The 25,541-nt window shown below is 40.3% G+C and overlaps 2 protein-coding genes across 2 annotated transcripts; one reads left to right on the top strand and one right to left on the bottom strand.

The window, feature by feature from the left end:
- Positions 1 to 260: 260 nt before the first annotated feature.
- On the bottom strand, positions 261 to 4,183 carry LOC311051564 (vitelline membrane outer layer protein 1 homolog; the record flags this gene model as incomplete). The annotated part of the gene is made up of 5 exons (XM_084066143.1): positions 4,065 to 4,183; positions 3,262 to 3,397; positions 2,636 to 2,903; positions 2,283 to 2,389; positions 261 to 555 (listed from the first exon to the last, which is right to left on the bottom strand). Exons 3-5 carry the CDS (start codon positions 2,828 to 2,830, stop codon positions 261 to 263), a joined length of 597 nt encoding a protein of 198 aa, XP_083922269.1. The 5' UTR covers positions 2,831 to 2,903; positions 3,262 to 3,397; positions 4,065 to 4,183.
- Positions 4,184 to 6,294: 2,111 nt separating this feature from the next.
- LOC311051565 (uncharacterized protein) lies at positions 6,295 to 14,507 on the top strand (the record flags this gene model as incomplete). Its single annotated transcript, XM_084066144.1, has 5 exons — positions 6,295 to 6,452; positions 9,530 to 10,363; positions 11,528 to 11,791; positions 12,985 to 14,065; positions 14,151 to 14,507. Exons 2-5 carry the CDS (start codon positions 9,543 to 9,545, stop codon positions 14,505 to 14,507), a joined length of 2,523 nt encoding a protein of 840 aa, XP_083922270.1. The 5' UTR covers positions 6,295 to 6,452; positions 9,530 to 9,542.
- Between the last annotated feature and the right edge of the window lie 11,034 nt (positions 14,508 to 25,541).

Raw genomic sequence — 25,541 nt, forward strand, 5'->3', positions numbered from 1 at the left:
TTGCAAAAAAAAGTAGCCGATCTACAAGCTTGTAGCGCGTTACTATGTGCCGTACTGCCAGCTTGTAGATCTGCTACTTCTTTAATGGCCAAAGTATAAAATAATGCTTTTTAGCTCAAATCTAAAATGACACTTCAACTTCAAACTTCGACTTCAAATTATTTTATTTTCCTTTCGGAACTTCGTTTGTGCAGTGGTTAAAAGACAACATACTGTCACAATACATAGTGACACGGATTCTTTCACGGTTTTCATGGGTTTTAATCACAGCAGAACATCCTGACATCGTTCAGCGCGGTGTCATCTCCGTCCCCCTGAGAAGGGGTCACCCTGGTCTGGAGGCCACAGATCCCTCCGGTGGGACACGCCTCACTCCAGTCGCCCCATGCGTCCCACGCGATGCCACCGCCATACAGAGGCCAAGTGAATTTGTCGCACCGGAACTGGACGTCGTTGACCGATGTGTCGTCACCTTTACCTTGGTGCGGCGACACGCGCAGCTTGAAGGTGGTCAGCTTCCCCGTGCACCACTGTGTGTATCCCCAATCGCCCCAGCTAATTACGGAGAAACACAGGAACAACGTGTTCATTAAATCACATGTTTATGTTTATTAAAGCATTGGTTCTCAACATTTTCAGGCAGAGACTGCCCAGAATAATCATATTTGAAGTGGGGACCCACCACCCTGACAAGCCCTTGGAATTGTAGGTGTTGAGGCATTACATTTGGTTTGACTCAGCTCCCACAGATAAATATTGTCAACATTTTTCATTTCATTTCATTTTTTCTTCAAAAAAAGGTCTTAAAAGTCTGTCAATTGTCACTTTACTGTCATCTGGGGACCCGCCAAAAATCATGTGGGGACCCCCTTAAGGGGTCCCGACCCACAGGTTGAGAACCATTGTATTAAAGGATCCCCATTAGAGACACATGCATGAGCCTCTAGTCTTCCTGGGGTCCTGAACAAAGAAAATACAGACGTATAACTAAAATACAAATGAAAGTAAAACAAAACATTTTTATAAAATTATTACAAAAAGCCTCCTGGGTCACAGAAGTATTTTTTCTATTGTAAATCCCCATAGAGAAATCTTAGATTGCGTCATATAAGAACTGTGTTCCAAAAACAAACGAATCAGACCGGCAATTCTGTCTGGTGTGACTCAGCTGTGTCGTGAATCTATTGAGTTACATTTGATAATGTCTGTGTTTGGAGGAAAACAAAAAAATGCCTTACTCTTTGGATAAAATAGTACATTTTCACTGTCAGTTGATGCTTCATATCCATCCATACGAAAAAGAATATTTTTACATGAATGATAGAGTGGTTCTAATAGTCAACATGAATGATAAGAGTGCACACACCAATAATAGAACAGCAAAATTTAAATAAATAAAACAATACAATAGTTGGTTTCAAAAATCTTTTAGATGTCTTTCGGTGTATGATACTGTAGGCATGAGTGTTTAAATTGCCAGTGCAAAAAAAACAAATTGCCCTCAGTGATATTAGTCTAGCCATGCCAGGCTAAGAGTTAAAGGGGTATTTCACTTCTCAAAAAAACTTTTGGTGATTTTATCATCTACTCAGGCTTTTGTGAGTCCCCCAGACAGTTTTTAAGTTGCTTGATTCAGTATTTAGATATTTGATATTAATTTTATCAGACACGCCCCCTTCCTATACAAACCCATTGTAACTTCAAACTCCATTTTAACATGTTAGATTAATCAAAAACACCCGTCCTTGGTTCTGGTGACTCACCCTGCCCTCCTAATGCGTGAGGGGGCCGTGTTTTTCCGAGAATTCTTTTCATTTATTTTATTTTATTTTTTTATTGTATTTATTTTTTTTCATTTAAAAAAAATAATATTTAAAATGTATAGGAAGGGGGCGCGTCTGATAAAATGAATATCTAATATCTAAATATTGAATCAAGCAACTTAAAAACTGTCTGGGGGACTCACAAAAGCCTGAGTAGATGATAAAATCACCAAAAGTTTTTTTGAAAGTGAAATATCCCTTTAAGTTTGACCAACTGTTTGAGGATTCAATGGAGTTAGGTTTAGTCTGAACTTTTTAATTATTTTCATTGGTTCAATATTTGTGAAACCCACACACAGACATAAAGGGTGTTCAATAGCACTGATAAAGAAAATAAAAAAGTTGATACGGAGATAGGAGGTTTGCGACGAAATGCAGGTCCGTGGCCTATAATGCATATTATCGTCCTCGAATGTCCAAAACTGTTACTTTTCTGTTGAGAATCACTGACATACTTACTATCCATCATTTGATGTGATGGTTTGCACTTCTGCACCGTCCCTGACACAATGGAGTCTGATGCCGTTGACTGCAGTGTCGTCACCGTCGCACAGCTTTCCCTCCACCTGGTGGGAGAGAAATGTATGACTTTAGTCGACTAAAACTAATATGCGAAATATGTCGGTCAACCACCTTTTTTCACTGACGAAAACTACATAACTTAAAAAACAACTCTGTGAATACAAGGCTTCATGGGGTGTGTAATTGATAAAAACATTTTGAAAATGAAATACCCCTTTAAGGTGGGGGGTCCTTGACATAAAAGAAATGAGTAAACTGAGAACCAAAAAAGAAAAGTTAAACTATCTCACCCGGATGCTGAAGCCTTCAGCGTATGAGTCCCGTGGGCACATCTCAGCGGGGGCCCAATCGTCCCAAGCTATGCCGTTAGTGACCGTGATGGTTTTGTAGTAAGAGCGTGCTGACAGTGGCGTGGTGCAGAGAACCAACACCATCAAGACAATGTGCAGGAACATCACCGAAGAATGCTTTGAAGTCCAAACCATCTGCTTTTTTCTTTTTTTATACAGGGCGGCTGCTCAACGCTCATCCAACGTTTAACCTTCTCTGTGCGGTGATCTGTGTGCGGCACAGACCTTTATACCTCTGTAGGCAGAGGGGGAGGTTTCTTATCATCATGTGTGGGCAGGGCTGAGAACACATGTGGCTTCAACTAAATTAATCTACTCTTTTGACCTGTTAACTTATCTATGGACAGACGTTCTATTCATAAATCTGACCTGAGATTTGGAATGAGTTTAGAATTATCCACATGCCAAACATTACAGCTTTAGGGGAAAAAACAGGAAAGCCGTTTAAGACGAAAAGCATCACTTTTAAAATCACCAAACTTCATATATTGTGGTTTTGCATCATATTGGAAGACAACAGTATGTTGTTACAGAGCATTTAGTCACAATAAGCATTTCGTACCCACATTCTACTGTGCTTCCTCCAAATCATGGAGTCAGTCGGTGGTTAGCCTCGGAAACCCATGCATTTTTTTTTGTAGTCGGTGGTTGACACTGTGAAGTCTTGAGAAGATATTCCTGTTTCCACACTGTTAGATCTTTCTTGATTTGTACCAATTATAAAACACAGTAACACACACACACACACACACACACACACACACACACACACACACACACACACACACACACACACACACACACACACATACACACACACACACACACACACACACACACACACACACACACACACACACACACACACACACACACACACACACACACACACACACACACACACACAGAGAGAGAGAGAGAGAGAGAGAGAGAGAGAGAGAGAGAGAGAGAGAGAGAGAGACACTGACAGAGAGAGAGAGAGAGAGAGAGAGAGAGAGAGAGAGAGAGAGAGAGAGAGAGAGAGACAGACAGACAGACAGACAGACAGACAGACAGACAGACAGACACTGACAGAGAGAGACAGAGACTGTCTGTCTTGTGGAAGTAGCAGTTTCATGCTTACATTCACACATACAAAAGTCAAAGTAATAGGCCTAAATCGGACATAATCACACACAAATAGGAGTGGACCTTAAAATATAAATAACCAGAATAAAATGTATGGAATGAAAAAATAAATAGTAGAGGAATACATGAATGATGTTTAAGACATGAATCAAGCTGGATACATATTATAATTAACATGCATATTTCTCTGGATGAATTCCTCTTGCTTGGTGAAAAGACAGAATGAACTCCCTGGACGTACCTTCAACTCTCTCAGTGCCAAGCCCCGAGTTATCGCAAGTTTTTTCTGAATAGCCTCCCTGCCAGAACAAGAAATCCAGAGTTTTTACTTTTTACTGTGATCTCGCTGTTCTGTTTATTTTTCATCATCACTTTCACTTTCCGATTCCTTCAGACTCACTGGGTTCCGGTTTCATGACGCAGATTCCGTTTCCGGTTCTCATTTTTTTCCCCCGGTCATTTTCGGCCAGAATAGGGAAAAACACGTTTTTTCACCAGGTATAAAAAACTAACGGAGAGCTCCACTTCTATTTTCTATAGTCTGGGTGACGATCAGTCATCGTAGTCGTGTATCACATCGTAATTAAGGCCGATCAGAGATTGTCGAAAACGTCACATCCGGTTTATGACGTATACACTGTTTGGCCTGTGTGGAGGGGGTCGAACGAGTCAGCGAGTGCTCTCTGCTGGTCGATCTGTGTGAGTGAGTGAGTGAGTGAGTGAGTGAGTGAGTGAGAGAGAGACGCACGCGCGCGCGCGCGCGCACACACACACACACACACACACACACACACACACACACACACACACACACACACACACACACACACACACACACACACACACACACACACACACACAGAGAGAGAGACAGACAGACAGACAGACAGACAGACAGACAGACAGACAGACAGACAGACAGACAGACAGACAGACAGACAGAGACTGTCTGTCTTGTGGAAGTAGCAGTTTCATGCTTACATTCACACATACAAAAGTCAAAGTAATAGGCCTAAATCGGACATAATCACACACAAATAGGAGTGGACCTTAAAATATAAATAACCAGAATAAAATGTATGCAATGAAAAAATAAATAGTAGAGGAATACATGAATCAATCTGGATAGGCCTACATATTAATTAACATGCATATTTCTCTGGATGAATTCCTCTTGCTTGGTGAAAAGACAGAATGAACTCCCGTACCTTCAATTAAGAGTAAAGTAACGTTAATGCTACAGCTACACATATATACACAAATCAAACATTATTCAGGGGCAGTCTTATCTCCCCAAAATTAGTCTACAAAATGTCCAATAAATATACCCACAACGAATTAGATCTCATTTGAACCACTACAAAGACCTAACACCAGTTTGGGAACAACTGTTCAACTGTTCACTTTCCAACATTACTATGCATGGTCAGGGACCACATGCAATACCTTCACGGACCACCTCCACCAGTGGTCCACGGACCACCTATTGAAAACCTCTGCACTACATACTCCACTACATCTCAGAGGCAAATACTGTACTTTTACTCCACTACAATTATATGAGAGGAACACACAACGTACGTTATAGTTACTTTGTAGATTTCTATTACAAAACATAAATTAACCACTTCAGCCATGTATTTCGGACATATTTTCAAAAGATGTTTTGAACTTGTGAAGTGGGACATTCTGCACAACAATGAGTACTTTTACTTTTGGTACTTAAAGTACATTTTGATGCTGATACTTTTGTTCAAGTACAAGTAAGGACTTTTACTTGTGCATTTGTGCAATGTATTTCTACATTGCAGTATTGATACTTTTACTTAAGTAAAAATATGTGAGTACTTCTTCCATAACTGCGGATGTTATTGATATTGTTTGTAAAGCAGGGTTTGATTGTTGAAACAAGCCATTAGGCTTTCATGGTCTTTTTAATGCTATATAGTTATTCAAACTGTACTTTCATGTGCTTTTTTTCTGCTACTTCAAAATAAAGTATTCAATCAATCACTCGATGCCTGAGGAGGGCATAGAGTTATATTATATCTAGAGAGCGGACGGCCCCACTCCCACCTATTAATTTCAAAGAAAGTTACTCCACAGAAGTACACCCTTTTTCCGGGTTTGGCACCAACTGTGGAGCCAATAGAGCAGGCGCACTAGTGTTTCAGACAGTTGAAGCATGCGCAGTGGAAATATAAACGCTAACGTCCTGCAATACCAAAGCTTCAAAAATTCTCCGTGGTTCTGGGGGCTTGGAGGAGGGCTGCTGGCCTGGCTGGCGCAGACTGGTGACGTATTGTGTGTGCGACAGACAGAGTGAAGTAAATAAACAGAACATAACAGAAACGTTAGTTTTGGCGTTCCTTCCAAAAGATGAAATAAACAAAGTTCCATGGTTTCTTCTGGTCATTTATAAACACGACATCAACAAACATGGTGGCGTTGTTGTTGCAGAGTGACTTAAAGTTTCTCTTTGAAGGAAACTGACTGGACAGGTTTAGTTTTGTAAACAAAATAAGTGGATCTTAATACAAACGGTGGGGTTTTGAGAGGCTTCCCATCTATAGGAGGAGAAAAGGCTTTCATTCAACAACAACAACACCAATAAACCGCCTTTGCGTTGGTGAGATTGCATTCTTTATTGTTACAGTTTTAGACAGGGGTCTTCAACAGGGGGTCCGGGACCCCTAGGGGGTCCTCAGAGCTACTATAGGGGGTCCGCCAAATCTTTGTGTGATAGGATTTCGTTTTTTTTACATTAACCACTTGAACCCTAGAATTCCTTTTCTGAGGGGAACATTAGCCGAAAATAGCAGATCTAAGCTCTCAACGCCTCGCAAAGCGAGGCGTTGAGAGCTTGTAGATCGGCTATTTTTGGCAAAGAGGCTATAGGTGTAGAGGGAAAAAAGAGCAGACTAAGTAAAAAAAAACTTTCATCTGAAACACAATTTAATACAATATAGAGTAGGGGGTCCCTGCTTCATCTCTGTCTCAGCTAGGGGGTCCTTGGCCTGAAAACGTTGAAGACCCCTGGTTTTAGATATAGAAAACGTCTGTTAATGCGGAAATACACGTATAACCCCGGTAGACTGATCGATTGAATACTTATTAACGGTTTGCAAATAGTACAGCGCTACTAGCCTTAGACCAAGACTATCGTAGATGTATACGACCACCACCCCAGTTTGCCCTGAAATGTCAGCTCCAATGCCCGTATTTCTCCAAACATGTACAAATGCAAACTTTAAGGTGCTTACCCGCTTACCCCAAATGTTAACTAGGTGTCCGAAGTATTTGTGTAATGTATTAGTCCATACTTTTCAATAAATAAGTATTTTAATCCCGTCTGTGGCCGAACGCCATTCCCCCCCCCTGGTTTACTTCCTGTTTACAGTGAGTGTAATTCTGGCTTTAACCAGATGCGCCCCGTCACTATTGGGAACTTCCGACAGAATCGGCCACAGACGGAATTAAAACACTTCTTTATTGAAAAGAATATGGACTAATACATTGCAGAAATACTCCGGACACCTAGTTAACATTTGGGGTAAGCGGGTAAGCACCTTATATTTTGCAGTTGCACATGTTTGGAGAAATACGGGCTTTACTGGTGACATTCCAGGGCAATCTGGGGGGGGGGGGTCGCTAAGACTCTCGAAGACACGAAAATTAAAGTCAGACTCGATATGATACATCTACGATAGTCTTGATTTAAGGCTAGTACAGTGGTACCATATTACGATTATACAATGGTGCTAAAGGACCAGCTACAAATTGCTGACAGGTGCTCTTTTATGGCAGTTTTGAAGGAAGGGTAAGACGTCAAACTTTTTATTGTTTGTTGTCTCCCATATGGTCTAGCGGTTAGGATTCCTGGTTTTCACCCAGGCGGCCCGGGTTCGACTCCCGGTATGGGAACTACTCTTTTACAGGACCTCAATGGAAATAATCCTTTTAGCATTCTTTTGTATGAATCTGTACCTCTGTGCTTTTTTTTGTTGAAAATTGTTAATAAAGTATCCAATCAATCAATAAAAAAAAAATGTTGGTAGAAGTCCTGAGAAGTCCAGGCACCTCTATGTTAAATTGGCTATTTTCCCCCCTAAATGTAAAAATAATACATATGCTTTGGCAAATGGTCCGAAATAAGGTAAAGTATGATGATTGATGCTTGAACATTTGTAATTTTTCAGGCCCAATATTTCAACAATATTGCTGCAAACTTTTCCAAAACCGTGGATAGCCAGTAATTATAATACTGTAAACAATAATTTGAAGGGTAAATTGATGTCTGATAATGACGCACTGTGCATTTTCATGTATATTAAGTAGGCCTATGGCTATACATGATTTGACAATGTAATAATAATTTAAAGTATACTATTTACTATACATTATTTCAGACCATTTTTTAAAGTATACTTTGGTAACACTTGCTATGCATCCCATGTCTAATGCTTTATAAACAAACATACTTACTTACTTAAGAACTCATAAGTAAGTACCCATAATGCTGTATAACAATAGTCATAACACATTATAAAGCATTTTATAATGACTTATAAGGTCGAGTATAAAAGCAGAGTAATCGTCTTATAACGGGTCTAATTACAATTATAAGTACGCATATGGTACCTTATGGCATAAGGTACTCTTAATGCAGTCAACACATTAGGTCAGATATCATATATTTTCTTGGCCAGGATCATAGTTATTCTCATAGTAGTCATAAATTACTGTATTATAATCACTGATATAATGCTTTAATGTGTATAAATGGTCATTGGGTGCTTAAAGTAAAAACAAATAGCATTACATTTACATAAGAACGACACAAAATGCACCTTCAGGAATGTAATTACTGTACTTTACTCAAATCCCCCAATGACCACTTACAGTGACTTATAATTACACTATAATACAGTATAACAGTGATTATAATACATCATATTATTATTATGTATTACAACTATGGCAATTATAATACATTATGATCCTTGTAAAAGTAAATGCCTGCGAGTGTCCAGCAATTATGAAATATGATAATACCTTATAAAGTCATAACATTATTTATAATGTGTTTATCGTTATAGAGCAATATGATTATTTAGTTCTTATAACTCTAATTATACAGTGTTATAAGCAGATGTGTCAGTCATGGGATGCAAGCAAGATGCATAGCAAGTGTTACCAAGTAAAAGATAATATTTATGTTTTTATTCTTCACTTTTTCACATTTTGGAAAAATAATCAACTTCCCATTAAGGTGCCCAGACTTCTCAGGTGCCCACTCTTCCTGTATCTGAAATGCATATTCCCTGGCAGAGTGTTTACAAACTCTGCCTGTTCTGGTTCCAAGTACGCCACTCTTGGTCGGAATAAATATATTGACAATTTCGTCAACAAATAAAAACTAGACTAAAATGTTAGTGAGGGACTAGTGGAGAAGAGATCCAGTAGAACTAAAAGACACATGTTTTTAAGTTGTGATTATGAAGCCTAAAAACCAAACACAAATTCAAATTGTATTCATATGTTCCAATGTTCAATGCCAAACACACAAATCGTTAATCGCAATTATTTGTGTGACAATTAATCTTCAACTTAAATTTGTAATCGTTATGTACTTTTTGCCGCAAGCCAAACCTTTCATCTGTGATTTACACTTAACTATTGTTTTCTCGCATCATTTCATTCCAGAGTGCTGCTGGACATGATGGCGACCACGGTGAAAGAGGAGAAACCTCTGCCCGGTTACCCAGAGGTCAGCGTGCCTGTCATGACAAGCACGATTAAGAAGGAGAAACTGCTCGTTAAAGAGGAGAAACTGCTGCCAGGTCACACACACGACAGTCTCACCATGTTTCAAGTGGAGAAGTCGCTTGCCGGTTACCCTGAAGACCCGGCAACAACCGACCAGGTTCCCATCATAGACGACAGCCTAACAAGTCTCCACTGGCTGAACAAATTCTCCATTCCCGGCGTGGACCCAGAGAGGAGGTGGAAAGGAGTCGCCAGTTGCCCCTCGTCCGACTCTCCATCCAGCCCGCCGGATGTGTCGACACGGTGCTGTGTCGACGCAGCTGTCACCAGAATGCCGCTACACCCGCTGGCCGGGAACACGGCTGTCACCAGCACGCCTCTACAGCTGGAGTCGAGCCCCGATGCGTCCGTCAGACCGCCTTATTCCTACCACTCGCTCATCTACAGGGCCATACAGGCCGACAAACAGTCCAAAATGACTCTCGCTAACATCTATAAGTGGATGACGGACAATTTCCCTTATTACAGAAACTCAAAGAATCACACCTGGCAGAGCTCGATTCGTCACACCTTGTCAGCAAACAGGTGCTTCATGAAGGTCTGCAAGGAGCAAGACGAGGGCGGGAAAGGAGGCTACTGGCAGATCAACCCTGAGCACGCCCACATGTTTGTCGGTGGCATCTTCAAGAGCAGGAAGTTGGGCAACTTCGTGCATTACGCACAGACGAAAAAGAAGAGAAAGCTGCTGCTTAAAAGACAGAGAGTCAACAAGTAAGTGTCTGTAAGAGACAGACCTGAGTGCTGCTGTAGGATTTATACCTCTTTCATCATCATCTCTCACAGGACACATCTGATGCCAATTATGTACTGTTAGCTACAAGCAGTGTTGTTTCGTCGACTACCTTTTTTCACTGACGAAAACTAAACTATGATGACTAAAACTATGACTAAATATATTGACAATTTTGTCAACAAATAAAAAATAGACTGAAATGTTAGTGAGGGACCTAGTGGAGAAGAGATCCAGTAGAACTAGAAGAGATCCAGTAGAACTAAAAGACAAGTCATCTTATGTTTAGTTGCGCTCGGGTATTGCGCTCTGAAAATAGCAGATCTACAAGCTCACAACGCGTCGCGCTGCGAGTTTGTAGATCGTCTATTTTTAGCATGCAACCAAGTGTAAAATCAGCCATTACGACGCCATCAAGGCACCACCAAAATACATCTTAGTCGACTAAATCAACTGTAGATAGTCGAGTATGAATATGACTAAAACTAAATGGAATTTTATTCAAAAGACTATGACTAAAACTAAAACAACAAAGTCAAAATCAACACTGGCTACAAGCCAAACCTTTGATCTGTGATTTACACTAAATATTGTTTTCTCGCATCATTTCATTCCAGAGAGCTGCCTGTCACAATTATTACATAATCGCCTAGTCGCAATTAATTGAGATAATCGCAATTATTTTGCATAATCGTCATAATCGTTTCCATGTTGAAAAATGTTTTTAAACATTTTTTAACATTTTCCAAAAATTGTAGAAATAGCAGATCTACAATAACACGTCACTTTGTGAAGCTTGTAGATCAGCTATTTCTGTTATTTTAACTTTTGAAAGTGTAAAATTAGATTAAATGTATCAGTAATTTCTTTGTACGTATATTTAAGTTGTTTATCAGCCCTGTGCAATTTGTGATTATGAAGCCTAAAAACCAAACACAAATTAAAATTGTATTCACATGTTCCAATGTTCAATGGCAAACACAATTAAATCGTTAATTGCAATTATCTGTGTGTCAGTGACAATTAATCGTCAACTTAAATTTGTAATCGTGACAGCCCTCCAATGATGTACTTTTAGCTACAAGCCAAACCTTTGATCGGGGATTTACACTTAACTATTGTTTTCTCGCATAATTTCATTCCAGAGTGCTGCTGGACATGATGGCGACCACGGTGAAAGAGGAGAAACCTCTGCCCGGTTACCCAGAGGTCAGCGTGCCTGTCATGACGAGCGCGATTAAGGAGGTGAAATCGCTGCCGGTAACCATCGTTAAAGAGGAGAAACTGCTGCCGGGTTACCCAGAGGTCAGCGTGCCGGTCATCATGACAACCACGGTTAAAGAGGAGAAATCGCCGCCGGTAACCGTCGTTAAAGAGGAGAAACTGCTGCCGGGTTACCCAGAGGACGAGTAAGCCTGTCACAATTTTATTACATAATCGTTGAATCGCAAATATTTGAGACTAGAGTAGACCATATCCGTCGGGGGATATGAGCACACAAAGTGTGTCATTGTCCGCTTGCGTCACGGATGGTCTGCTTGTTTCACGGATGTGGCTACACCGGCGCTTGTTGCACGCACATGATTTGGCAACCCGGGAGCCAGCGAACACAAAAACGCTAATAAACAGCTGACATTCGGGGAAAGTGAAAAATGGGCTTCACTGTTCCGTGCACATGGTAATGGTCAATGGCTGTGTGCAAATGCAGATCAATTGCTCCAGCCACTGAGGAGAACCGGGCAGAAGAGATTTTGGGGACAAACAAACAGACGGGACAGATAGAGCTTTGTAGAATTATAGGATTATAGGATAGGATAGGATGATAGGATGATGATAATCGCAATTATTTTGCATAATCGTTTCCACGTTGAAAAATATTCATACATTTTTAAACAATTTCCAAAAGTAGCAGAAATAACAGATCTACAAGCTTGTAGATCAGCTATTTCTGCTATTTTAACTTTTTCTTCTAAGTCTAAAAGTTTATTAAATGTGTCAGTAATTTCTCTGTTTGTCAGCTCTGTGCAATTTGTGATTATGAAGCCTAAAAACCGAACACATATTAAAATTGTATTCATATGTTCCAATGTTCAATCCTAAACACACAATTAACACATTCTCTGCCAGGTATTAACTAATTAATTCATCCGCTACTGCCAGCGTTTTTTACCTTATTTTGACGATCCACGGAGAGCCACAGAAGCCACGTTGTGGACACGGATGTAGTCTCGCGTAGCACTATTCCACAAACTCTGAATGCTATATAGAGTCTGGAACTACAACTCCCGAAATCCGAGAGAGGAAGCTGGCACTTCCGTTCTCGAAAATATATTTTAAAATATCTTTACATTTTATTATTTTATTTCCATTTCTGCTAAGCAGCAAGCTATGTATACTTAGATGATTTGTATTTATATTAGGATAAATTTGCGCGACTGTAAAGACGAAACGGAAGTGGGGAGGAGGCTCTAGCATCATTAAAAAAAAAAATGTTTTTTTTTTAAATTGACGTAGATCTACAATGGCAGGGAATGTGTTAAATCGTTAATCGCAATTATTTGTGTGACAATTAATCGTCAACTTAAATTTGTAATCGTGACAGCTCCAAGGACGAGGCAACTGACGAGGTTCACTTGGACGACAGCCTCACCGTGTTTCAAGTGGAGAAGTCGCTGGCCAGTTACCCAGAAGACCCGGCAACAACCGACCAGGTTCACATCATAGACGGCAGCCTAACAAGTCTCCACTGGCTGAACAAACTCTCCATTCCCGGTGTGGACCCAGAGAGGAGGTGGAAAGGAGTCGCCAGTTGCCCGTCGTCCGACTCTCCATCCAGCCCGCCGGATGTGTCGACACGGTGCTGTGTCGCTGTCACCAGCACGCCTCTACAGCTGGAGTCGAGCGCCGATGCGTCCGTCAGACCGCCTTATTCCTTCCCCTCTCTCATCTACAGGGCCATACAGGCCGACAAACAGTCCAAAATGACTCTCGCCAACATCTATAAGTGGATGACGGACAATTTCCCGTATTACAGAAACTCGAAGAATCACACCTGGCAGAACTCCATTCGTCACACCTTGTCAGCAAACAGGTGCTTCATGACGGTCTGCAAGGAGCAAGACGAGGGCGGGAAAGGAGGCTACTGGCAGGTCAACCCCAAGTACGCCCACACGTTTGTCAGTGGCATCTACAAGCGCAGCGCGTTGGGCAACTTGGTGCATCACACACAGAAGAGAGAGCTGCTGCCGCAAAGCCACAACGCCGCAGCGCAAGGACACAGCACTGAATTGCAAGGACACATTGCTGTTGTGGTGCCAAACCACAACAGTGCAGTGCAAGAACACAACGACGTGGTGCAAACCACCGTGCTGCAAGGACACACCACTGCAGTACAAGGACACGCCACTGCAGGACAAGGACACACCACTGCAGGACAAGGACACGCCACTGCAGGACAAGGACACACCACTGCAGTACAAGGACACACCACTGCAGGACAAGGACACGCCACTGCAGGACAAGGACACACCACTGCAGGACAAGGACACGTCACTGCAGTACAAGGACACACCACTGCAGTACAAGGACACACGACTGCAGTACAAGGACACGCCACTGCAGTACAAGGACATGCCACTGCAGGACAAGGACACACCACCGTGCTGCAAGGACACACCACTGCAGTACAAGGACACACCACTGCAGGACAAGGACACGCCACTGCAGTACAAGGACACACCACTGTGCTACAAGGACACACCACTGCAGTACAAGGACACGCCACTGCAGTACAAGGACACACCACTGCAGGACAAGGACACACCACTGTGCTACAAGGACACACCACTGCAGTACAAGGACACGCCACTGCAGTACAAGGACACACCACTGCAGTACAAGGACACACCACTGCAGGACAAGGACACGCCACTGCAGTACAAGGACACGCCACTGCAGGACAAGGACACACCACTGCAGGACAAGGACACGCCACTGCAGGACAAGGACACAAACGGAGAAGGCTGCTGCCGAAACACCACAGTACTGTGGTGGAGCAAGGCCACGACACCTTGCGCCACAGCATCCTTGTGGTGCAGGGACACTCACCCGGTGTCCAAATCTTGACCCCCTGTGTCCAAATCTGTTTGCCACTATGCCAGGTGTCCAAATCCTACCGCCCGGTATCCAAATAAGCGTGCCTCATCCACCTCCACCGGCGTCATCCACTGGCCTGTTATGTTCACGGAGCTGGGGCTGCAGGAGAGACGGTGGTGTGGTGTTGGAGAAGAAGGGGGTCGACATCCAGAACTCCAGAATCAGTCCTACTATGAGCTGTCTGGTGTGACTGTGGGGGGGTGCAGGAGACTTTGAGGATAGAGAGCCCCCCTCAAAGAGCGGGGGGGTCTGTTTTGACTTTACTTTTTGTAGAGACTCCCTCATAATAGTTCCCAAATATCATTAGGATCATTTGATTGTAACCATCTTCATGAAGAAGCCCTCACAACACAGGCCAAAGTCCTGATCGATCTCAAGTTAACCTCTGTTCCATCTTCTTGGTTCCCCCACGGGTACACCATGCACCAGCTCCTCAGGCTGTTGTGGGAACAGCGTAGAAGCCTCCTGGGATTGGAGCAGTGGATGGGGACCCACTAACATTGGATCGATTAGGACTTTGACCTGTGTGTGAAGGCTTCTTCGTGGATGTGGTTACAATCAAATGATCCTTATGACGTCTGGGAACTTTTATGAGGGGACTCTTTGCCAAAAGTAGAGTCAAAGGGGACCTCCCCTCAAGGACCTCCCCAGTTAAACAAGAGTAACTGTAATGGTCAGATTTCTTACTATGCGCTCGGGCAAATCAATATCACGATTATTTCAAACTTTTGCCTCGATTACGATCAATGAACCACTATTTTATAAACAGTGAAAATAGCATCTATCTACAAGCTCACAATGCGACCGGCTATTTTCACTATTTGTTTGATAGTACCCAGCTGACACGCGACGTCAGTACAACGTTGTCCCAACGTTGTACTCCAACGTTGGATGACCGTTGGATTTTGGTTGTAAATGAAAGTTTGTCTGACGTCATAACCCAACGTTGGTTAGACGTCATAACCCAACGTTGTTTAGACGTCATAACCTGACGTTGGTTTGACATCCTAAACTAACATTGATGTAACGTCAATCTCTGATGTTATGTAGACGTTGATTAAAGGTTGGACTCCCAACGTTGGATACCAGTTGTATTTTTGTTGTAAATGAAAGTTTGTCTGACGTCATAACCTGACGTTGGTTTAACGTCAATCTCTGATGTTATGTAGACGTTGATTAAAGGTTAGACTCCCAACGTTGGATACAAGTTGTATTTTAGTTGTAAATGAAAGTTTGTCTGACGTCATAACCTAACGTTTGTCTGACGTCATAAACTGACGTTGGTTTGACATCTTAAACTAACGTTGATTTAACGTCAATCTCTGATGTTATGTAGACGTTGATTAAAGGTTAGACTCCCAACGTTGGATACAAGTTGTATTTTAGTTGCAAATGAAAGTTTGTCTGACGTCATAACCTAACGTTTGTCTGACGTCATAAACTGACGTTGGTTTGACATCTTAAACTAACGTTGATTTAACGTCAATCTCTGATGTTATGTAGACGTTGATTAAAGGTTAGGCTCCCAACGTTGGATACAAGTTGTATTTTAGTTGTAAATGAAAGTTTGTCTGACGTCATAACCTAACGTTTGTCTGACGTCATAAACTGACAAGTTGTATTTTAGCTGAAAATTGATATCGGGTTGACGTCATAGTACAACATTGGCTCAACGTTAGAGTACAATCAAAATATGACATATTTCTAACGTTGTAATCACGTTGTATTTTAGTTGAGAATAAAATGTCAATCCAACATTAGCAGGACGTCAACCTCCAGAGTTACCTTGTCACGTAGATATCTTGTCACAACAAGATATCAACGTTAAAATAACGTCTCCTGTGCCCACTGAGTGGGCGGTGGGAACAGGACATCTTCCAGACGTCATTTTGACGTCGATATCTCATCATCACGACGTCAGACAAACAACAACAAATTACATCTTGTTTCAGTGTCAAGTTTTACCAAGGTGAAAATACAATATCAGACAATATTATTTGACAAAGTTTAATAAAACAACATTATTATATATTTTTTAAACTTGTAATTGGCACATTTGAATAGGTAGTATAAACAAACAGAAATTACAAGTCATATTGTTGTCCAAACAGTTACAGGTTTGGTGAATAGGTTCAGAGCCCAAAGTGCCTTTGTAGGAAAATGATTCCATTTGTGAAACTTTAAAATAACTAAACAGTACAAATCAATAAAAACAATGAAGTGCATTCTTTGAGGCATGTCTATAACATATGCACCAAGGGAAAAAACGTTAAAAAGAGAGAGAAATAACACTGAGCTCCCGTAAATCACTTGGAGAGTCTTCTCTGCATCATTCTGTTTAATTTGTTGAGGGTTGCATTCTTCTTTAGTTCCCCTAAAGATAAATGACAGGAATAAGCTATTTTAATATCTCTAACTTGATTTTTACATTATGAAACATCTTTATTGACTGACAGATATCTGTTCAAAAGTTTGGAATCAGTGAGAAATTATGATTTTGAAATTAACTGAGTTTGCAGATATGAGTACTGTCTCTGATGGAAGGGCCATCACAATTGCTTGATCTAAATCCTATGTTGGGAACAGCTATACCGTAAGGTTCATGAGAAGTTTTATACAAACCAGTCTCAAAGTACGGCAAATTCTACTGAAAATATGGGGTGAAATTTGACCTGGATATCTAGAGAATATGACATCTAGAATGCCTAAGGTCTTTAAAGATATTGCTGCACTTGGTGGATTATTTAATGAACAGAAATGTTGAAGAATATAAGTTATTATTATTATTATTATTACCCTTATTATTATTACTATTACCATTATTATTATTATTATTATTATTATTATTATTATTATTACCCTTATTATTATTATTATTATTACATTTATCATTATCATCAGTGTCTTGGCTGTACTTACTTAATTTTCACAGTGATTCCAAACTCTTGAACTTAGGCATAACTGCCAACGTATATAAAAATAATCAACATTTTGTAGCACTCCTTTTTGAATTTGAAAGATAACGGAAAGGTCAAGTTACATCGGGCAATTAAAATGTTTAACTTACCATATGCAACGTCAAAAAGACACAGGCCCCGGGGACTTATTCTTGCCATGATGTCAACAAAGGTTGTACTGGAGTGTCAATTCATGTGACATGAGGAACGGCATCATTCTTCTGGGTGCATCATCCAATGAATTACCTCCTGTGTCTCCAACCATGACAACCTGAGAGTATGGTAAAAGTCACAGGAAGGAAAATGCCATATTTCGTTACACCTCTTAAGGTCTTTAAACACCAGGGACATGACGAATAAATTATACAAATACTTCTTTAGAATATATTGATGCTATCGCATCAAAACTATTCATATACTGTATATGATGCCTCATTTTTATAGCCGTTAACCTGATGCCTTTAATAGCGGTGAAAAATCAAACTTGTTTTAAATCAAAATTATGTTGCTTTATTGTCAAATAATAGTGAAGTTCAGTGTGGAGGTACTTACCCGATGTATTCTACTTGAGAGGACCTTCCACCTCTTGATGTACCACATCTAGCATGAAAATAAGAAATACACAACACATTATGAATGAAAAATATACTTGACGCAAGATAGAGACTTCTCACAATGGCCTCATGCCGTGGCACAACTACTTCAGAGAAAACCCAAGAAGAAATTGTATTGTGAACCCAGTATGGTGAATTATATCGAATCGTTGGTTGAGTGAAACTTCACATCCCTACCCTTTCAATATTAACGCTATAAGACTGCTTTTACATTACACTGCTGACTGTAGACTAATGTTTACTAGTTTATCTGTGCCTGTTATGTTTAACTGTGTCAAAAAACTATCATCAGGGTGCCCAAAGCCCTGTGGGAATTTATAACTCAATTCAAAATGTTCCAGGAAAGTCACTACCGTGGGAAACCTGAATCATCTAATTCAATATATATTTTTAAATTACAACCAATTTAAAGCATATTACCCCTCAAATTAACGCCCTGATATTATACTTACTTCGGACTTGGTGGAGGCTCACCAAGTCTTGATCACAGGTGTTTGGAAGCTGAAGTAGCACACGCACACGCACACGCACACACACACACACACACACACACAAACACACACACACACACACACACACACACACACACACACACACACACACACACACACACACACACACACACACAAAAAAACAGATTAGATAGGCTACCTCTGCCTTCCGAAACATCTGTGGACATTTAAATTCAATATGGGCTGGAACAGCGTCGAAAACGACAGCTATCAAACCTACAGTACACCTACTTCATTATCAGCTACTGTATATCAAGTATCGGTTATGGCAAAATACTAACTGTTCTTCACTCTGTTTGGGCCATTCAACTGTACAGGACTTACTTCAATATTTCAACTTAAGATGGCTTACCAATAGATCTTCAATATAGTGTTTACATTCCTCAGAAATGAAAAAAACTTTGAGAAAACGTTGTATTATAGTTGCTTAACAGCACAAATTAAAACCAACAAAATATCAACGTCTAATGGCGTTAGAATTTAACGTTGTGTAGACGTTAACGTCATAACGTTAAGAAGACATTGGGCTTTGGTCTCAATACCCGACAACAGAATGTCGGTATTCTTTGTCAATTTGACGTTAGCATGATACGTTGAACAGATGTTGGGCATTGGTTACTTACCAACACAACTTAAAACCAACAAAAATCAACATTTAATGATGTTAGAACTTAACATTGTGTGGACGTTAGCATAACGACGTTAAGCAGATGTTGGGTTTTGGTTACAATACCCGACAACAGCATGTCAGTATTCTATGTTAATATGACGTTAGCATGATATGTTGAACAGACGTTGGGTATTGGTTACTTACCAACACAACTTAAATCCAACAAAAAAACAACGCTTAATGATGTTAGAATTTGACATTGTGTGAACGTCAGCATAATGACGTTAAGCAGACGTTGGTTTTTGGTTACAATACCTGACAACAGCATGTCAGTATTCTATGTCAATATGACGTCAGCATGATACATTGAACAGACGTTGGGGATTGGTTACTTACCAATCAATCTTCAACATAGTGTTTACATTCCTCTATTATGTTTATTTTTTTTAGGTGGGCTTTACTGTTAGGCTTGGCCAATATTAGACTGAAAATAATGTCTTACAAGCTAATATAATCAAAACTATGATAAAGGCTACACAAGGCTATTCAAATGCAACCAACCCTTATGCCTGATTTTTAGTTACACAGCACTGTCTCACACAAAAATCAGGCTGTGAGGCATGTGAGCTTTTACCCTTCAATAACACACATTCCCAACTGAAAACATGAATCATGCATGAACAACAGAACTTCACCTAAAATAAGACATTAGCTTTAAAAGCTGCAATTCAAATGTTTAACTCAGCAGCACCAAGCCACCAACACAAAGCAATGGGGATCAGTCCATCTAGTTAATGCAGTATAGCCTCTTTCTAGTTCCCACTGTTTTGCCACAAAAGGCAGGTACTGTAACCATTTTGGGCAAAGGATTTACTCAAACAATGCTGCCAGTTTCAAAAACATGCAAAGAAAAGGAAAAGAAAAAGAAAACAACAAAGCATGACTGATTTGCAATATGAAGAAATCACCTCACTCGGTCATAAACAGAATGTAGAACTTTATTTTAAAAACAAACAGTCAAATATTTCATTTCAAGTTAGAAGGAAATTAATTATGAACTCACCTGTGCAAAAGATTGTGATTCTAGAAGTCCTGGGATGGTCAAAAAAACATCTCCATGCACAAACAAGTATCTCTTCCTGTCTTCTCTCCCTCCAAATTCAAACTGCAGGCTCCTGCAGCAGTTACTGTTGCCCCGCCCAGTCTGGTGTTATACAACTGTGGTCCCACCCACAAGTCCAATGATTCGTCCAATGAAAGAGCAGAACGTTGCTATACTGCTCAGTGATTTGAGGAGACATTTGACAATCCAGTTTGAAATGTATTATTATGACAACATCCATACAACGTTGCAGTCTAACATCATTAGACGTAGATATTTGGTTGGTTTTAGGTTGTGTTGGTAACTAATCAATAACCAACGTCTGTTCAACGTATTATCCCAACGTCAGGTTGACGTCAAATACTGACATGCTGTTGTCGGATATTTGACCAAACCTCAATGTCTGCCCAATGTTATTATGTTAAATGTCAGTTTACATTGTATGTGTCATATGGCATTATGCTGTAGGCCTAATGCAAAAAGTGAAATATTTCCCTCAATCATTTATTTGATTAGCAATTAATATAATGCAAAAATAAAGAACTGCAACAGCTATGAAACATGAACAATGGTGAAAATCAGTACATTTACTCAAGTACTGTACTTAGCATTGTATTTTTTAAATTCACTTGTGTGTTTCTATCTTTTGATACTTTATTATTTTACTCCACTACATATCAGGGCAAACAATTATTTTACTTTTTGTGATTGATTTGATTACTTTATTAGTCAGAAATGTAAACAGCATGAGGTACAGTCATGCATTTAGGCTGAAAGGGTAACAAAAAAAGTGTCTGTCTGTCTGTCTGTCTGTCCGCCCTTCCGTCCACCCAGTAGTACATACATAGTGGTGTGGATGATAAACGGTGTCACAGTCACACACTCTTGCTCCATATGTCACAACTAAGGAAGACCCTGGTTTTGAGGTAGGCCGGTGTCTATGCATTGTAATGTATTGATGCATTTCTTTTCATATGGGTTTATTATTTAGGGCAGCATAGGTTACTGGTTAGATAATCAGAAGGTCCCCGGTTTGCCTCAAAGGCCCTGGACGGGGCGAAGTGTCCTGAGCAAGACACTGTAGGGGTGGACCCTACAGTCCACCCACCCCAAGCGCTCAACATAAAACATTTGAGCAGCCATAAGCTGAAACTGAATTTGCCCTCTGGAACTAAGGAAGGTCTCCTGAAGCAAACTAAGGGCAAATTATTGACGATAAAGAGTTGACATGGCTGTCTACCTACCTCACTGTCGGTCGCATTCCTTTAAGATGCAGCTGGCTGATCACCGACAACTAACATCTGCTAAAGCGGAAGGGAAAAGGTATAACTGGCCTTAACCATGTTGCCTTGGCTCTAAATCCACACTGGCAAAGAAACCTGTAGCTAATCAGTCTCATATACAGCCACAGGTTCACTATAGGTGGGATGCTGGCATGTGCCCCAGGAGCAACTTGATGGTATTTGTCTGAAAGTCAAATTCAGTTATCTGGAAAAGGCTGAGGGTTATAGAACTGCACAAACACCTTTCTGGGCCATGGGGTGGCCCTGTAGCTCATCTGGAAGAATATAGTTGAACCACAGATGAAACAGCTACCAATTGCTCTGGTTGGACTATTGCAGGTTAAACAGATGCTAGATCATTACTCTATGTCAGAACCTTCAGTACTTATTGTCCATATTCTACAGCCAGACTATGTTGGATTTTGTTTAAGTAACAGCCACATTAACCCAGCAAAATATCTACATCTAATGAGGTTTGAATGTTGAGGAGATCTTTTCATTATGAAGTTTAGCAGACATTGGGTTTTGGTCACAATACCCGACAATAGCATGTCAGTATTCTACATCAACACGACGTTGGCATAATACGTTGAATAGACGTTGATTATTGGTCAGTTACCAACACAACCTAAAACCAACCAAATATCAACGTCTAATGATGTTAGACTGCAACGTTGTGTGGACGTTGTCATAATAACGTTGGGCAGACACTGAGGTTTGGTCAAAAATCTGACAAAAGCATGTCAGTATTCGACGTCAACCTGACGTTGGGATAATACGTTGAACAAACGTTAGTTAATGGTTAGTTACCAACACAACCTAAAACCAACCAAATATCTACGTCTGATGATGTTAGACTGCAACGTTGTGTGGATGTTATCATAATAACATTGGGCAGACATTGAGGTTTGGTCAAATATCCGACAACAGCATGTCAGTATTCAACGTCAAACTGACGTTGAGATAATACGTTGGACAGACGTTGGTTATTGGTTAGTTACCAACACAACCTAAAACCAACCAAATATCAACGTCTGATGATGTTAGACTGCAACGTTGTGTGGACGTTCTCATAATAACGTTGGGCAGACATTGAGGTTTGGTCAAGAATCCGACAACAGCATGTCAGTATTCGACGTCAACATGACGTTGGGATAATACGTTGAACAGACGTTGGTTATTGGTTAGTTACCAACACAACCTAAAACCAACCAAATATCAACGTCTGATGATGTTAGACTGCAACATTGTGTGGACGTTGTCATAATAACGTTGGGCAGACATTGAGGTTTGGTCAAGAATCCGACAACAGCATGTCAGTATTCGACGTCAACATGACGTTGGGATATTACGTTGAATAGACGTTGGTTATTGGTCAGTTACCAACACAACCTAAAACCAACCAAATATCAACGTCTGATGATGTTAGACTGCAACGTTGTGTGGACGTTTGTCATAATAACGTCGGGCAGACATTGAGGTTTGGTCAAGAATCCGACAACAGCATGTCAGTATTCGACGTCAACATGACGTTGTGATATTACGTTGAAAAGACGTTGGTTATTGGTCAGTTACCAACACAACCTAAAACCAACCAAATATCAACGTCTAATGATGTTAGACTGCAACGTTGTGTGGACGTTGTCATAAAAACGTTGGGCAGACATTGAGGTTTGGTCAAGAATCCGACAACAGCATGTCAGTATTCAACGTCAACATGACGTTGGGATATTACGTTGAATAGACGTTGTTTATTGGTCAGTTACCAACACAACCTAAAACCAACCAAATATCAACGTCTGATGATGTTAGACTGCAACGTTGTGTGGACGTTTGTCATAATAACGTTGGGCAGACATTGAGGTTTGGTCAAGAATCCGACAACAGCATGTCAGTATTCGACGTCAACATGACGTTGTGATATTACGTTGAAAAGACGTTGGTTATTGGTCAGTTACCAACACAACCTAAAACCAACCAAATATCTACGTCTAATGATGTTAGACTGCAACGTTGTGTGGACGTTGTCATAAAAACGTTGGGCAGACATTGAGGTTTGGTCAAGAATCCGACAACAGCATGTCAGTATTCGACGTCAACATGACGTTGGGATATTACGTTGAATAGACGTTGGTTATTGGTCAGTTACCAACACAACCTAAAACCAACCAAATATCAACGTCTGATGATGTTAGACTGCAACGTTGTGTGGACGTTGTCATAATAACGTTGGGCAGACATTGAGGTTTGGTCAAGAATCCGACAACAGCATGTCAGTATTCGACGTCAACATGACGTTGGGATATTACGTTGAATAGACGTTGGTTATTGGTCAGTTACCAACACAACCTAAAACCAACCAAATATCAACGTCTGATGATGTTAGACTGCAACGTTGTGTGGACGTTGTCATAATAACGTTGGGCAGACATTGAGGTTTGGTCAAGAATCCGACAACAGCATGTCAGTATTCGACGTCAACATGACGTTGGGATATTACGTTGAATAGACGTTGGTTATTGGTCAGTTACCAACACAACCTAAAACCAACCAAATATCAACGTCAATTGACGTCAAATGAATACGTTGATACAACGTTGGAAGTTGACGTTGGTCCAACGTTGGATTTTGGTTAGCTGACGTCACAACCTAAATCCAACCAAAAATCAACGTCAACGGACGTCGCGTGCCAGCTGGGTAATAGAGGCAAAAGTTTGAAATCGTGATATTGATTTAGACGATTATAAAAAGCTCTATTAGAACTTTTTTTGTGTTGATTAATATATAAAAAAAATATATATATATAAAAATAAACCTTGCTTCTCGATTATTTAAGATGAAGTTGTTATTGTTTCTAAATGTCGGTTTCGATATAATTGCGGTTAATTGTCCAGCCTTTCTATTAAGCATTGAGCTGACTTGAAAAAGATTGTTACAATGGAGATTGTGGTGAACTGATTGTGTTTCCTGGTGCATGAAAATTCTTAACTTCTTGAAAAAAAAAATGTTTGTTTATCACTATATGCCAGAATTATATATTTAAAAAATGCAAATGTTCAAATGCACTGCTTTTGGTTTTAACAAGGTCACTCCTCTGGCAGCTGGTCTCTTTATTATTATTTATTATCATTAATATTATTTCCTACAGTATGTCTTAAATTCTATTTAGTTGTTTGCAGAGCTGACTTTATTTCTAAAACATTTAGTTACAATGGAGATTGTGGTGAACTGATTTTGTTTCCTTGTGCATGAAAAAATAAAACTTACAAAAATTAATTTGGTTTGTTCTTCACTATATGCCAGAATTATTCACACAAATAAAAATGTTCAAATTAACTGCTTTTGGTTTTAACAAGGTCACTCTACTCTGGCAGCTGGTTACCTTATTATTATTTACTATTAATAATATGATTTATTATTATACACTCGCTGAGGACCTGCGATTGTGCAGGTACTGGGCTATCATATAATCATAATTTATCAGATAATAGATGCTCAGCCCAAATGTCTTTAAATAAGACCCCCTGGTGAAGCAATGGGTTGGTCAGCATGTTCCGGTTTCGGTACCATTGGCTGGGTTATTGTGTGGATGAAATAAGTCTCTCTCTCTCTAAACTCCCTCTCCCTCCCCAGGTTGTTACATCGGTGAAATAGGCTCTCTTCTCTCTCTCTCTCTGTCTCCCCCTATATGTCCAACTCCATATTTGGGCAGATTCCAGGCACTTATTACTGGGTCTATTACTGGGCACACACACACCCATGGGTATCTCCATATATGTATTGGGCACAGTGCACCAAATATGGTGCACTGTGATTGGACAGTGAGGTGACATCACTTTAATATCAATGCACTGCTGTGTGGCACTGTGTAAGTCCTGTTTCTTGGTTTTAAAACAACAACAAACCAACTCATCATTTTAATCGAA

Source organism: Gymnoscopelus microlampas (assembly GCF_963454915.1).
Source record: "Gymnoscopelus microlampas genome assembly, chromosome: 9".
Taxonomy (NCBI): Eukaryota; Metazoa; Chordata; class Actinopteri; order Myctophiformes; family Myctophidae; genus Gymnoscopelus; species Gymnoscopelus microlampas.